General features: G+C 38.1%; 2 protein-coding genes across 2 annotated transcripts; one reads left to right on the top strand and one right to left on the bottom strand.

The window, feature by feature from the left end:
• Positions 1–1,911: 1,911 nt before the first annotated feature.
• Positions 1,912–6,328, bottom strand: LOC118792762 (pleckstrin-like). The gene is made up of 9 exons (XM_036550682.1): positions 6,264–6,328; positions 4,830–4,985; positions 4,540–4,721; positions 4,240–4,331; positions 3,805–3,989; positions 3,403–3,507; positions 2,989–3,072; positions 2,382–2,454; positions 1,912–2,051 (listed from the first exon to the last, which is right to left on the bottom strand). Exons 1-9 carry the CDS (start codon positions 6,303–6,305, stop codon positions 1,912–1,914), a joined length of 1,059 nt encoding a protein of 352 aa, XP_036406575.1. The 5' UTR covers positions 6,306–6,328.
• Positions 6,329–11,414: 5,086 nt separating this feature from the next.
• Positions 11,415–14,718, top strand: LOC118783843 (CB1 cannabinoid receptor-interacting protein 1-like). The gene is made up of 3 exons (XM_036537804.1): positions 11,415–11,824; positions 12,644–12,788; positions 14,141–14,718. Exons 1-3 carry the CDS (start codon positions 11,646–11,648, stop codon positions 14,303–14,305), a joined length of 489 nt encoding a protein of 162 aa, XP_036393697.1. The 5' UTR covers positions 11,415–11,645; the 3' UTR covers positions 14,306–14,718.
• Positions 14,719–16,550: the final 1,832 nt, after the last annotated feature.

Raw genomic sequence — 16,550 nt, 5'->3', positions numbered from 1 at the left:
CAGTAGTACCTTTAAAGATAATTCAGATTCATGACCTGTAGCCCTGACGTGTACATTTTCCTAATATTTTCAAAGATTTAAATCATTTAGATTAATCAGATTGATTAATTTCATAAAATGCCATTGAGACTTTATGCATTTGTGTTATCTTTATACATGGTTGGTCACAGTAAGATTGTAGTTCAGTTTATGGTGTATTGTAAACTCTACGCTGTTGAACTGTGTTGTGGAAATCCACATAGACTGGACAAAAACTATGGTTAATGAACTGCCATGTACAGATAAAGCAGATCTTGTGATCAGAAGAATGATGAAGATTGCCAGAAGAGAAACATGACAGGGTTTCCCAAAGACAGGATGTGTTAGATGTTTTTATTTTGCAACAGGAAGCAGCTTGTCACTGTTGAACTCAGGAGTTCTCCTTTCTTGAAGCACAATAACGTAGCTTCATTCCATGTAATAAACTGAGGGTTGTAAGACTGCAATTCTGCACCTGTTGTAACACTATTTTTTGCGACAGGAAGTGTCAGTATGTTTCACACACTGAAATGCCCATGCATTGTGTTAATTGTCCTTTAGCACAAGTATGGCAAGCCTGAGTATATAAAACAAATGTTTGAGAACTTCATCTGTAAAATATTCCTGAAAACTCATTAATCAGGATCACATAATTGTTCACTCTGTAGATCATTATATTTCTATTATTACTTTCAGAGGATTGCTATCAGGCAGCATTTATACAAACGTTACTTCTGGTAAGAAAAAAGTGTCAGATTATTTCTTGTACTTGGTGCATTGAAACAGAAAATCAGGTAGTGAAGAAAAGTTTAAACCCACTGTTCAGTTTCTGTGAGTTTCACTCCTGTGAAAAACACAAAGTAAGGCCACCAAAGCTATTATTGCCATCAAGAGAACTTTGAATATATAGTAAATATGAAAATATCATTAATATGATCTTGATGATTTGTAGATGGTTTGCTGTTATGATATCCCTACTTGTTCCCTATAGAACTTTTTTCATAATAAAAGTCCTTGTGCTCAGCAAAGTGTAATGAACATGTAATAGGTCCACATCTCTGCGAATGAGATCTGACCCCTTTTCTCATGGCATAACTTAATCTAATCACCAACATCATTACTTGTTGAGCTAAAGGCAATTTGCCCCTAGCTCCATAGACAACAATGCTAGCTAATCAAGTCTCAGGGTGTGATGACACCACTGTGCTAACTGCTACACTCCCATTTTTACACAGGCCTCCAGAAGCTACTTTCAGGTCTGCTACACTAGCTAAAATAGTTTTGCAATTTTTCTAATATGTCACATTTCTGAAGCCAATTTACTATGATTTATAGCCTAGCTAACTCATGCAAGTTAATGTAGTATAGTGGTTAAGGAGCAGAACTTGTGACTGAAAGGTTGCCGATTCAATTCCCTGGTGCTGTATCCTTGGGCAAGGTACTTAACCCCCAATTGCCTCAGTAAATATACAGCTGTATAAATGGGTAATGTAAAAAAAAAAAAAAAAAACTAACCAACTGTAAGTCTCTCTGGATAAGAGCATCTGCTAAATGCCAATAATGCAATGCAATGCCTTTGACAGAGTAAATGTGGAAAAAATAGTTTGTAAATTGAGAAGAAAATTAATAAGGAAAGTTCATCAGGTGCAGAATATAATATATCATATATGCATGTCTTTCAAAATGATTAAATAGCATCAAGTGTCATAAGTGAGATGCCTTTCTCAAATTTAAATTTGTCAACAACTATACAAACACACACAACACTTTTTTGGATATAACTTTTTTGACTTCAAAACTGATACTGATATGAAGCATTGTGCATATCAATGTAAACATAAATTTTAAAGGTTCATATTTTTATTAAGAATACACTCTCTGTGGTCTTGCTTGTTATTTTCCAGTCTTGGACACGGTGTGAATTGCTTGAATCCACTCTTTGCGTTCCTCTGCTGTGGAAGCTTGCAAGAAAATGTGGGTGTCATCTGATGTGATGATTTCAAAGAGATTTCCAGACACGTCATGCTTTTTTGCTGAGGAGAGAAATATAAAACGATCAAAATTAAAAAAAAAAAATATATACAGAATGGAGTTATGCAAGAATATATCAGTGTAGCATTTTGCAGCCTTTTAAATTACACCTTGGGACATTCGGTGTATGTTTTGTATGTTCAGCTAAAGTCATTCCCTTGAAAATAATTTCCCCTAAAAATATGATCTTAATTCAATCAACTAAAGTTCAGGTAAAGCACTGTTTAGACACAAATTACATTATCATTTTAAGATTGTACTATTCAGGTTTCAGAGAATAGTCTGGGGTGTTTAAGGAAAGCAATTGTATAAATAGTATTTTCCAAACTAACCATCAGGTACATATTCTACAGCAGTTACCACCGAGCCACGCAGGTGGATGGAGCCCAGGGGCTCCCCTTCAGCCTAGAAGTGCGGAGAGATAGAGAGAAAGGAGGTGCACCAAGAATAGAGCATTTCAATCTGCTTCCTTGTCTGTCTATCTACAGCATGTCACAACAGCTCATAGAATATTTGTGCTCATCAGTGAAATAAACAATAGGGATGGCGGACAGATGCGGCCGAAACAGTGTTCAGTCATTACTGATTTGATATCTCCATATTGTTATGCTTTTAGATGAGTGTGCCATAAGCATGGATGTGTCATAATTCATTTGAAATGTGTTATTTATGCAAGTGCGTATATGTCTCTGTGAGTAAGCCTGTTGGCTGATGTATTTAGCAATAACCTCAAACCTCTCAAGATTTTTTTTTTTTGTTTTGCATATGAGGATCACATCCTACACTGACTAATCACTTCCTGTGCATGATCAGGAAGTTGAAGTGCCCGCAGTAATGAGACATGGGTTTGTCTAAGATGTAGACCTATAAACAGCGATATGCAGTCACTTTTTTTCACAGATGAAAAGGAAAAACCTTCAGAGCTCCGGTGCGGCTTACCTTTGTGGGGTCATAGTAGTGCATGTACGCAGGATCATCCCTTAGGGTGAATTTGCGCACCTTCCAGTTTTTCCTGCGATGCCCCTACAAAGAGAAGGCCAGATGTATTTTAAACAAAAAAAAAACAGAACACATCTTAATTTTAGGACTCAAGAAGTCCATCGCACCTCACCTCATTTCCACAAAGGTCTTAAGTCACAGTTTTGAGTGATATATTGCAAAACAGACTGAATATAATTTCACACTACAGTGAGACAACGTGTGTATCACATTTGAGAGTTTTGTCTGTTAATTCAAGTAGTACATTGGATATCTTTAAAATCTACTGTCAGACCCATTGTCCGATGTCCAGTCCCTCAACTGGACATTGTTGACTTAGCACTGTGGAGTATTAAGAATTGTACAGTGTCTTACCTGTTTCAGCAAACACCCCTGCTTTATGATGATCCCCCTGAACTCCTCCTTTGTGATCACATCCTCATCACTGGAGTACCCTTCACAGAAAAAGCCACTGTCTGCCTGCAAGAAACCAGAAGTGTCAACATCAGTGAAAGAATTTCCAAGCAGCTGGCCTATTTTATATTCCCCTAAACCTGTTGCTAGCTGAACAAAGGAAAAGAGCAAAGTGTAGTTGTCCTAGAATCCCTTTCTATCCGGACTCCTCTCTCGACCCCATTGTTTCATGTAACTACTCTGTCGCTCTCATTTCTTTAAGAATTGCTGTTGTCCAGTCACTAATGAAGATCTCAGTGCTACTTCTAAATATGCTGCTGCTTATCAGCTGCCTGTACAGTTAGTTCAAGTTGTGCAACTCACAAAGTAATAGATTGCATCATTCTGGTCCAGCAGGGCTGATTCGGCTGTGGCTGTGGCTGCCCTCTTGGATGTATCACCAGCTGGCTGCAGGAAGCCCTCATTGAGGAGCCCGGTGGCCAACATCAGCCCCTCATGCCTGTTCCTGGCGTGGTTCGTGGACACCAGCCAGTCGAGCACCATGCTCCCTGCCCCATGGTGAAGAACAGTTATTTAATCAATGAGGCCCACATCCCCTAAGAAAGACTGGGTCTATCAGCCTTTCCCTTGAGGATAGCAGCAACCTCTAAATCAGTAGCTCTGAAATGATCAAAACCTTCTAATCCTTGCTAAAGTTAAAGCCCTGAGTAGCAAATTTAAGCAAATATAATGTATTACATGTCTTTATTTACTCCATTTCTTTATTTGTGTGTATAGCATTTTCTTGGTTCTTTGTACCAGTGAAACATTGATTGAAGACTCTTTTCTCCTTCTCAAGTGTCATCTCTTTCAATCCTGAGTCTGGGTCTTTCATTAAGACATATAGCTCACTGAAAGAAAATATCAGCATGGTTTCATCAGTAGTTGGTCACCTTCCTGAAAATCCATAAAGAATTTTCAAAGCAAAGAGTTCAGGTGAGATGAGGTTAAAACAGATTTGGAACCATCAATGTACATCAAGATATGAATGCGTTCTCCCTGTCTAACACCCAGTAAGGTTACAGTATCTGAACCTTCCTTCATCATGGGGAGCCATACTTCAGATTCACATTTTCAGGCAACCGAATGGACCTCCGTGTCGACTTCCTTGTGAATTTCATGCCACCATCCAGACAGGTGATGGCCCTCTTGATGTCTTTGGTCCAGAGTTCTCTCTCCTCCAGATGGGAGGCCTGAAAGTAATGGTCTTGTTTACTTGCTGTGGTGACCTTGAAGACCAGCTGCAACACAACAGAGGAAACAGAATTCAGTGGAATTTCAGTGGAACTCTCAACATTACAAGCATCATCAGCGGACAGGAAGCCTAATGCTATCATTAATGTTTTTACCATCTTTCGGCTGAAGTCCTGACAAGGGCTGGTGAGCTTGGCCCCTTTCAGCGGGAACATTCCTTTGGGACTGCTGTCAGTCTTCTTCTTGTAGAACTCCACCCCATCATCCGACAACACCACCCACACCACATTCCAAGTGTTCAAAAGTGTACGCTGGGGACCCAGGAGAAGGAACGTGAGGGGCAAGACTGAATTAGGTTATAACCATTTTAAGGAGAGCCACAGCCTGAGCAGTGATATAGTTGCTAAAATACTATTTAAGGAAGATTTTGTTATGTTAAACATGTAGCTGAAAACTAGCAAATATCAACCACAAAATATTCTTTTGCTTTGGACCTGATTTATACACCGAAGTTAGCTAAACAATGTTGTTAGTTAGATAGAAACAGTGGTTACATTGTTTCCTCATTGGCAATAAAATCTGAAAAAAACAATTTTAACTATGATTTTATCATTGTGAACTCATGCCAACCCATTAATATTATTATCATTAACCCTCGTCAGGATTATCAGGACCTTGGACATCAGCTCTTGCAATTAATCTTGATTTTCTTGTTCAGTACTGCAAGCAATGTCATGAATTCAGCTTTAATATTTTACACACAACATACAATTCAGTTTGCACACAAAACAAACATGTTTTGTACATTCTGAATTTTGACCATAACTGTAGCGCAAAATGTACAGCTTTGATCCTTTTCAGTTTTTAAAGTAGGATGAGAAGCATTTATTGGTGTGGCTGTATACAATAATGATGTCTGTTTCAGCAGGTTCATGGGCTTAAGGGCTCAGTGCTTGTATAACACATTGTCACCACAAGAATATAGGACAGTTGTGGGTGCTTTAGTAAATTAAACAGCCTGCATTTAGGTTTACACAACCTACATGAACACCTATTTAGAGTTAATTTCCTTTTGATAAATCATTGCATCATGCTCTGTAACCTTTCTGTTCTAGTTTACTATTTCAGTCTCTTTGGGTTGATGCCTTTTTGAGTAATCCCATCTATTTTTTCCTGCCTAAATTTGCTGTTTCATCACAAGTATTTATTTTACATGTAAACTATGTATCTGCCGAGAGATGGTGCTTTTTGTGCTCATTACTACTTCCTAATACCATAGATTTTAATTTACTTTGGTGAGTATAAGGAACAAACTGTGATGATTTGCATAAATACATTTTTATACATAACATTCCTTCCATTCCAATCATTTTTCAGCGATTTAATCATATACATCAATTATTCACATCACAATCAACTGAATTGTCCACCACACCATATCCATGGTTATGAAAACAGTTTTATTGTTATTGTGCTTACCAATGTTTTGATGTGTTGTTTAGAAATATATGTTCTATTGAACAAATCCCATCATGAGAAGGACCAATAGATGGCTGGGGAACTACCTCCACCTTCCACCTCCGTCTTACCTTTTTAACTAGATATCCCTCTCTGATCGTCTGTGGCTCCATTTAGGTGCTAGGTCCAGGTCTGACAGCAGCTTCAGCTGTAGCCTAAGAAGCCTAAGAAACTGTGCCTTCAGCCAGACTGCCCCCGCCCACTGGTCTCTGGCCAACGGTTTATACCACAGAGTTCCTCAAACGGATGTGTCAAAAGGAGGGGATGGGAGGCACAAGCCATTTTCTTTCATTTTTCAGCATCTGACGCTGAGTAACTGAATTTAAAAAAAAACCCTCAACACTTGTCCTCTTCCCTTATCTCTTACTCCTCTGATTAAAAGTGTAAGGTTTAAAAAAATCCCTCAAGCTTGATTCAGCTGTCATGTCTTTAGGCATGCATATACTTACCTAAGCATCCTCTGGCATTTCACCCTAAATTGCAGCCACTCTTCAAACTGTAAATAAATCAAAGGAATAACATCCATCATTCAGAAGAAAGAAACAAGAACAACAAAGAGCTACACCTTTCCAGTATTGATCTAAATGTGTAAATTGCATGAAAGGGGAACACCTATCATTTAGCCGTCAAGCATGTCTTTTTTCCTCTTCCTTATTTTGTGGGGTTTTATTTGACTAAGAATTTATCATTAATCTATGGACAGTTATGTATTCCTTTTTCTACATTTGCAGTGTCAGTCAGCCGGATTCAATCATTTTAACAATGTATTTTATACGGACATGTAAGTTACGAAATTAAGCAATGGCTACATCGTTTCGTTAATTTGGTAACATTTCAGAGTTATTTCAGTGACCACTAAAATGTTGTGCAAGAGAAAAAAAGTGAGTTTCTTGAATTCTTTGCTCAGTCATTGAAGAAGGTAAGATTGAATTTGAGCCTCGATCTCCTTGGAGTTTCCTATAGCATAGACAAGAGGCCCAGTTTTGCCAATACTTTCAAATGTAGAATCTTGGTCCCTTATTGAGCATCCCTGACAATATAAGACATTACCAGTGACATGTATATATCTACATTAGTTCTAAGGACTGGCATGCCTCAGGGCTGCTGTCTCAGTCCCCTATTGTACAGTCTTACAGTACAGTTTACACATGACTGTGTTGCCAAATATGACAACAACAGCATCATAAAATTTGCAGACGACACCACAGTGATGGCCTTATAAGTGACAGTGATGAGAGGGCCTATAGGAGGGCTGGAAGAAGTAACCATATGGTGCCATGACAACAACCTCTCTCTAAATGTCAATAAGACAAAATAAATCATTGTTGACTTAAGAAAGATCAGAGGAAATCACATTCATATTTCCATCAATGGGTCATCTGTTGAAATTGTTGATAGTTTTAGATTTCTTGGCATACACATCTCAGACACCCTCACATGGTCTCTTAACACCAATTGCATCCTCAAGAAAGCATAGCAGAGACTGTACTTTCTGAGGCATCTCAAGAGTTTTGGCATAAGTACCAAAGCTCTTGTGAACTTTTATCACTGTACCACGGAGAGTGTACTGACAGGCTTGTATCACAGTGTGGTTTGGCACCCTGGCTGCTCAGGACTGCAGACTGCTACAAAGGACTGTAAAGACAGCAGCAAAAATCATTGGCACAGAACTACCACTACTTCATAACATCTACACCACTCGATGCAAAAGGAAAGCCCAAAACATCATTAAGGACACCAACCACCCCGCTCATGTTCTGTTCTCACTCCTCCCGCTACCGGAGCATCAAATCACATACTATCCATCTCTGTAACAGTTTCTTCCCACAGGCAATCAGGTTGCTGAACAGCTGACACAACCATATGCACCACACATTGTCGTTGTATAATATGTAATGTTATTGTGTTCTGTATTCTGTGTATATATAATGTATACCTACGTGTGCAATGTGTCTATGTAGGTCTGTAATGTCCCCCTTTGTTGGTTTTGTGATGGTGTGCCCTTCATGTTAAGGCAGAGAGAGTCGGAGCACAAGTATTTCATTGTATTATTAATACACATGACTATAAACATTGGATCACTTATTGGAATGTGTGGTAATAACATTTGTAGACACTTAAAAATAAAGGAACCAGCGCTGAACTCATTTTGAGAAGCAGTCCTTCTGTTCTGAAGTTTTTGTTTTTTTTTTTTCTCATACTGACTGAGTGGGAGGCCCTGTAGGTACTGTGTTAGTAGACGAATAAATCCTGATGAATTGTCTGTCCAAGTTTCTACTTGTCAGCCTGATGAAATCAATGGCAGCCAGCTGTCTACCATACACCCACCATAGGTTACATTCCGGACTGCTCCTTTTTTCCCTGCGCCATCCATCACTACTGATCTACGATGTCAGGTAAAAATCTGTGCTCACTTCAGCACTGATCAGAGATCAGTATTGTTCAGAGGTTTATAGGAGCAAAATAGCAGGTGCAAGTATATCCTATATCCATGGAGCAGACACTGCAGAGGAGGTAATACAGCAACCTTATCAGGCTGGGTGTGGACTTAAAAATTCTCAATTCTCAATCTCTTAAATCAAGACAATCCTCCAAAAGTTCTACTGACGTGTACTGGAGTCTCTACAACCTGCACTATGGAATAGTTCTGCAATGACAGGTCTATGGAAAATCCAAGAGCTCTGCCCCTGCACCTCTGTAACACAACTGTCATTTGAATTACTTGAATAGTGCAATTATTTATTCATCAGCCCCCAGCTCACTGTTTTTTTTTTCTCAAATTAGATTTCCTTTGTGTGTTTGCAGCTGTGTCAATGCTCCAGACAATATAGCAGAAACAATTCAGTATAAGGCCTACTTGAAGCAGGTTTATACCTGTTCTCTTCTCCTATAGATTCATCTGCTGCTGATGTAGCCAATGCATCAGTTTCTCTGAAATAACCAAAAACCCACGATAGATTATAAGAGGGTATCTGCACAAAAATCCAAAGGGGGCTATATCAGCAGGGGGCTATATCAAAAGAGCAAATGGGAATTGTTGGAAGAAGGAATAGTATCTGAATGAAAGTCCTGTTCCTTATGCATGTTATAGGTATAGTCTCTGCAATATATAAGTTGCTGTTTATATAAATTGTTAACATTGGTAATTATGGCCCCTTAGGCAATCTGTTGTGAGAATGGCCTGCTGTAGGCTACAATCATTCTGGATCAAGGTGCCATTTTGTCATACATCTTTAATTCTTTAATGTAGTTTTTCCTTTGTGTCCTATATCATGTTTACTTGGTTTGAAACCTGAAAGCATGCAATAAAATGTCTTGCATTGCCCTTTTATTTTGTATGTTGTATATGCTTTTTGTCTGTAAAAAGATTTTCCAACGAACGTAAGCTACTTTGCTTCTCAATGGACAAATGGCTGCAGGATTATTTAGATTTAATAAACAAACAGTGGGCAGCTTTCCTGCTCTCAGAATTTGATGAGACTGCACAGACTCCAGGACACTACATTTCCCCTGATTTATCTATGTCCTGAATATCCTACGCTGTTATCCATCAGAACATACTTCACAATAAACGTCACCCTGAAACGCTGCATGAACGCCATAAATGTAAATAGTTTATATGCTGTAATCACGTTCACAAAATATTGTATGTTCACAGTTGCCTTGTGGTGCTTAGTTGATAACTTATGAGGATGCAAAATTAAATCGTTTTAAAATATAAAAAGGATTATGGGCTGAACCTTCAAATAATACCGCTTCAAGCGTGTTTGCAATTTCATACGTGCACTTGCTCACATGAATGTAACGGGAAATTGTAAAGTACTTCTCACATCATGTATGCATGGATATAGTAGCGGTAGAGAACAGGATAGTCAGAGGACACTTTCATTTGAGAAATGCTCTGGGTATTGCAGGTTCGGGTAAAAGTAAAACCTGTGCCCTCTGGCGCAGTTTTTATGATATTAAAACAAGCGCCGCCGTTGTATAATAAATTAACTGATATATGAACTAGCCGTATATAAGGGGTTGTATCTATTGACATGAGTATCCCTGTAGCAAATCAGAAGATAACTATACATCTGAGTAATCAGTTCCTATAAAATATAGGGAATACACAAATAGGTGCGGGTAGCATCGTAATCAAATGAATCCACAGAAAATAAATAAATAGGCCTAGCAAAATTCAATAATTCAATACGGTCACCTAAGAGGAATAGATCCAATCACAGTGTGGACCTTGTAGACCTGTTTGAAACGCTCTGAGTGACGTAATGTTCTTCATTGGTTGAAATGGTGTATCACTAATTTCCAGAAATTGGGACTATAAATACAACGTATACGTTTCTTGGCGACTGCGACAGGGCATGGTAGAGGACCTCAGAAATGTAGACCCATTACAATATCGCCCTCTGCTGTTGCAATAGCATTCTTTGAACTGTCAACACCATACGGTGAACGCAACAGGCTTTTCCTTACTCAATTCATACCCATTTAAGCAGTATTGGCTGTTAAATGAGTAATTCAACAAATCACGGGCTTAATTTATATTATCCAAGCCCATATAAAATAATATACATTCTCCATATTACTGAGGAGTACGCTCTTTTCTGCCCAATGACTCCAATAAAGGGATAGGCTCTTCTTCCAATTTAACTGATTTTCGCTGACGTATTGACTGGTTTAGCATCTTGCGATTTGTTTGTATATGTACATAAAGCCAATCTCAACGATGCTTTCAAATGAGCACGGTCAATGAGTCTTTTTAAAGTTTATTTTGGGTACTCCGTTTCAGGACTTCGGACAGTTACACGGATCCAAGCAGAAAATCCGTGGGTTCATGAGATCACAATCTTAAGTGCTTGGCAGTGTTTCAGGATTAAAGAAGAGGTTATCCCTAATTAGGTAACGTTCTTGATCTTCTTTGTATTGTTTAACATCGAGTGTTTATATCTCTGTTTCTTTTCCATGCCTTAAATCGGAAAAAATTAGAGCATGCTAATGTAGTCTGAATTATTTGGGTCGGTCGACGTAAAATCTTGTCAAGGAATAAAGATATAAATATACCCAAAGGCATAAAACATGATATTCCGTGGATGAAACCATAATCTACGTTTGAAATCGAACCAGCTGTTACGCGAGTTAAATTATCCGTGAGGTGTGACACAATACTTCATCCATCCGTGGCTTTGTCTTTCCATGTCAGTAGTACATTGTGACACACGCGCATGAGAGGATTATCTCCGTGTCAGTGTGGGATTGTGGACAGGGAGGTACAATTTTTGCTGTGACTTTGCCTGCGATGTGTTTTTTATGGTTTTCCCTAGCTGGGCCACGTCACAACATCCTTCCTGGTGTTGTTTTTGTAAATTCAGTCTTTCGCTATTTCTTTCTTATCGCTATCTCCTGGAAAAACGGGAATCGAGTCTACGACTAGGCATCACATTTAATGAATCATGGGCGACGTTCCTCAACTGATAAAGATCGGAATTTCTTTGAAAAGTCAGCCCAGCAACGGTCCAGTATTTTTCAAAGTGGACGGGACGAGATTCGGCCAGAACAGAACGATAAAATTGCTGACAGGGTCAAAGTACAAAGTTGAAGTAATCGTCAAACCAGGCGCTCTTGAAGCCACGTAAGTACTTGCGATTTAATATATATGTATAGTGAACTAACTGGCCGATAAACGATAACTCGATCACCATCACAATCACAATGTATTGTGCTTCTTCGATGTTTACATCGCATTGTGCATTTAACTTCCAGGTACAGAATTTCTGCCTTCAGCGGCTTCGGTGATTGTTGGACTATTGCCTTCCACCCTTATTCCACAGGCCCGTTATATGTTTGGCCTTGATTTAACATCTAATAAAGTTATAATTCCATTTTAACTCTGCCGATTCATGCAGCTTACGGCTGCCTTTACATATGTGAATGTGCAGAAAATGCGTCCACAATAAACGTGTGCAATGCTTTGACCTTATCGTCTTCCACAGGTATTCCAAATTACGGCCGTTAGCCCATCTGTGGTCTAATAATGGAAATGTATGCCATTGTAGACGAAACTGGTCTTATTCTGAGTGTATTATGTTGGCCGGGTGTTTATGTGTGGTTGATTATGCCTTTTCAATTAAATCAAGGAGGGGGTTGACAGAAGGTGTAGCCAGATTGTTCACTCCCACTGCTTCTCTGATCCACAGCAGAGGATAAATCCTCTGCCGTTTGTGCCAAGGGAAAAAGAAGGTTTATTGCTGTCAGGATGACCTCCTTTAGAATCTTAGAGAACAAGCATGCAGCAATGGGGAAGCAGACAGAGCGGATGGTATTGTGGTCTGTTAGAATATTTAAAGAAAAAAATGAACCAGAACAATTTAGCAGCATATGTTAACAGATTCAGCAGTATTACAAGTAAGGCCAACTGTAACATATACAATGTTTAAACTGTTCTTCACAGCACCATGAGCATAGGTGGGGTGAGCTTTCCATTGGAGCAGCAGTCCAAAGACCCCCAGTCTGTAAGTTACAGTGGAACATATGACACAGAGGGGGTTGTGCACACCAAAAGTGGGGAGAGACAACCTGTTCAAGTCAATATCCAGGTAATGTTAACATAATATATTCCTTACATTCTTTCAAGTACACAGACAACTAATGCCAAAGGTTCTACAGGCACAATGTCTACTCAACATTGTGTTTGCAATACTGTGTAGCACAGAAATGTCTGTCAGATGAATTGCATGAGACGTACCAAGATAGAAGGAAATTTAGAAAATAGAGACTTATCTGTTTCAAAAATGACTTTTCTCAAGATCTCTTAGAGGCACCTAAAATGTAAGTGGAAGTATCAGATTTGACAATAACAAAAACATGATGGTCTTTCTTATCACCCCTAGACACACAGTTTAGTTCAAGCATGGATTTTTGATTGTCAGCTCAACAGTTCAAGACATGTTTATGTCTCAACATTGTCTTTCAGTCATCATTTTTTCCTCAATTTTGAGAAACTGAGTTCAAGTACAGGTCACCTCTAAACTGTGGTGAGTTGTCAAATATTTGAAAAGCACTTTGCATGAAATCTTAAAAGTTAAAGCAACCAAAAAATTACTGTGTGACCTCTAACTGTTTATATACCACAGTTATGCTGAACTGTATAAACAAAATGCCCAGGCATATTAACAATTAACAGCACAGTAAAATACATCATACTAAGGCAGCAGGTAGGAGACTCCCTGTTGAAATGTATGAAGTTATCAAATGTACTTCCTGTGGTTCAGACCAACCAAAAACCTTCAGCTGCTGTAGGGATAAGGTGATAAACCCAGGACAGAGTTGCAATTTAATTTTGTAACCATCACCAAACTGCCTTTTTCATACTATATAGTGCATACTATATATTATGTCTGCAAAACACTGCTCTATTAAAATAAGTATTAAGGAAATGCAAAACCAATGAAAAAAGTGAGTGTTGCCTAAGGGTTTCAACGTGTTGAAGACAGAGCAGAGGTGTATTCTGGATTGTATGACCCCAGGGGTACAGGGTGGTCCTCATATTTTACCAAATATTGACACAATAATGGTTAGCCTTAGCAATGGTGTTCAGTGAATTCTGTATCTGTAATTTTAGAATGAGTTTTTTTTTCCTTGAGAAAGGGAGTGGTGATGGGTATAAAATAAAAAATGAATACTGTAAGATGAAATAAAATAAAATAATACATGCAAAATAAAATTAAAAGGCAGCATTGTAAAATATCTATTATAATACTGCAATGATTAGTGATAATCAAAGACCAATCTAGTGTAAACTTGCCACCCCAGTTGATATGAACAAATAATGCATATTTTATCATGTTGTTATATAAAATGTATGTTTTACAGAGTATCAACCTCAGTGTCTGCTTAAAGGGAGGGGAGAGAATTAACGTCTGTCTCTTTTTGACATTTTGCAAATCAGTTCACTGAAGTCGGACTCTTTGAGACAGTGTGGCAGGTAAAATATTACAACTACCACAAGAGGGACCACTGCCAGTGGGGGAACAGCTTCTCCAGCATTGAGTACGAGTGCAAACCCAATGAGACACGCAGCTTGATGTGGATCAACAAGGAGATGTTCATTTGAGGGGCTCTCACAAAATCAATCAGCATTCAAAACTTCTTAAACATATCAAAGGACTTTATTGGTATCAGCCAGACTGATGCCTTACCAGAGGCAAACATATCAAAACTAGTAGGCCCTTCTCTGTTTCTTCCCCTTCTTAGAATATAGTTATTGCTTTGACACAAGCCCTCAAGCTGGCCACTTGGTGTGTGAAGTGATGTGTTGTGTGAGTGAACACTGTGATTTGTTTCTGCCATGTTTTAGTATTTGTGTCATTTAATATTGTGCACAGTAGGGTAATTTGTCTACCTCTACAGTACAAGCAGGGTGAGACCTTAAAAATGTTTTACAGCAATTTGATAGAAGAAAATGATACCATTATAATTTCCTTGTTTATCTATCCTATGCAAATACATTATGGTCATATCTGATATTCTACCGCTTTAGTGTGTATTATGTGATGCATTGTTTGTTTTCAGTTGTTTGTTTTTTTTTTTTTTTTTGGAAAAAAAAAGCAAAAACAAAAAAGACACAGGAAAGCTAAGTATCTTTAACCAGACTGTTACATTTTTGTCAAATTGAAACCATTACAATGATGTTTCATTTTATTTATTTATTTTTTAATGTTTAATAATAATCAACTGTTTTGAAACTGAAAAAGTGTAACCCTTGGAACTGCGTACAATACGCAAATACTGCTGAAAACAGAAAATGGAGCAATAAATTAATTTTTTAAAAATCATATGTTTCATAATGTGTATGATTTCCAAGCATTCCTCAGAAAATGCACACACAAATCATGAAATAGTAAAAGAATTAAGGCAGGTTATCGATTTCCTTATTTCTTGTGCATTTCAAGAACACCTGTGCTGAGTATGATGTGCTGTCTGCAGTTTGCGCCACATGTGTGCTTCAGAACACTTTGTGTCTTTTGCCTGACAATGATTCTCTGTAACAGTAGACCAAACAGCTAGCAAACAAATGAAATGCTCATTCTTCCACATCCCCATCATTTCAATCATCAGGAAACCCCTCTAAATAGTGATTACACTGGCTCTGCACTATGCTTTCATAAATAACCTAGCCTCATACACAGTTACACAACTTGATTTTGTCTCCTTTGTTTTTATTCACTTTAGCTCATTTCTTTTGAATATGTTTATTTTGTTTTGACACTATATCCTTGTTATACTTAATGCAATAAACAGCACAAGGTGCCTTTGATATGTGTGTCTGCTATTGTGTAATAAAAAGTAGGCTAATTATTTTTGCTCCTTTGCACATCACACTACTTACACTAGAATATCTTCCTATTAAAGTCTCTCGTATGCTGTACCACAACGACTGGGTGCCCCACTTTTCTTCTTAATTGTTCAAGGTTGCCACAGTATTTGTAATGGTAAGTGAACATTATAAATGAGTGACATCCAATATACCATTATGTAGGTGGGAATGGATTGACTCAGTGAATACACCACAAGTCACTGTCAAGCCAGAACTGGGGGACTGAGCTTGGTATGATTACATCTATAAAGAGCAAGGTCATTTTATGAGATAATTACATCACTGTATGTGTGCTGTCTTAGTAAGTCCAGCCTCCAATGTACCACTGTATGAAGATGCTTTTTATTATACATAATGCATTGATTTCTGTGTGTTTCACTTCATCAGGATAAATCATGTCATCAACTGTGCCAAATCACCCTTCTCAGTAAAGGAGTAATGAAAAATTCAAATTCATCCAAAGGCATTACAGTTTGTCACAAATGACCAGTTAAGTAAACTGACAGCAAAAATATATAATCAATATTCAAACTCTGTATACTTGTTTTCTAAACTATACATGCATAAATAATGGAATATTTCTTTTGCCATGGTGATATACTGTATATCCAACGACAATGCACTCCCAACAAAACACTGTTAAATGGATGAAATTTTATCCAGAGATTAGTTTGACTAAAACGTGTATAGTACCTTGGTGAAAGTATGAAGGCCTACAGGTTAACCCAGATTATTGTTAGTAGTAGTAGTATTGTTGTTGTTGTTGTTGTTGTTATGCGCATTGGACGTAATGTATCTAACGAATCTAAAGTACTGCAGTGACCGCATCTAACACGCTGTGACAGAAAGGATTTGACACCATATACGCTGTACACAATTGTGCACCTATACTCGACAAAATTGGATGCTTATTGTATTCAATGTTACTATGTATGATCATGTTATTTACGTTTTACGAATAATATGATAATATGAGGGTTAA

The sequence above is a fragment of the Megalops cyprinoides genome, chromosome 1, assembly GCF_013368585.1.
Source record: "Megalops cyprinoides isolate fMegCyp1 chromosome 1, fMegCyp1.pri, whole genome shotgun sequence".
NCBI lineage: Eukaryota > Metazoa > Chordata > Actinopteri > Elopiformes > Megalopidae > Megalops > Megalops cyprinoides.
The sequence above is the reverse complement of the archived record's forward strand: the minus strand, read 5'-3'. Positions and strand labels throughout refer to the sequence as shown.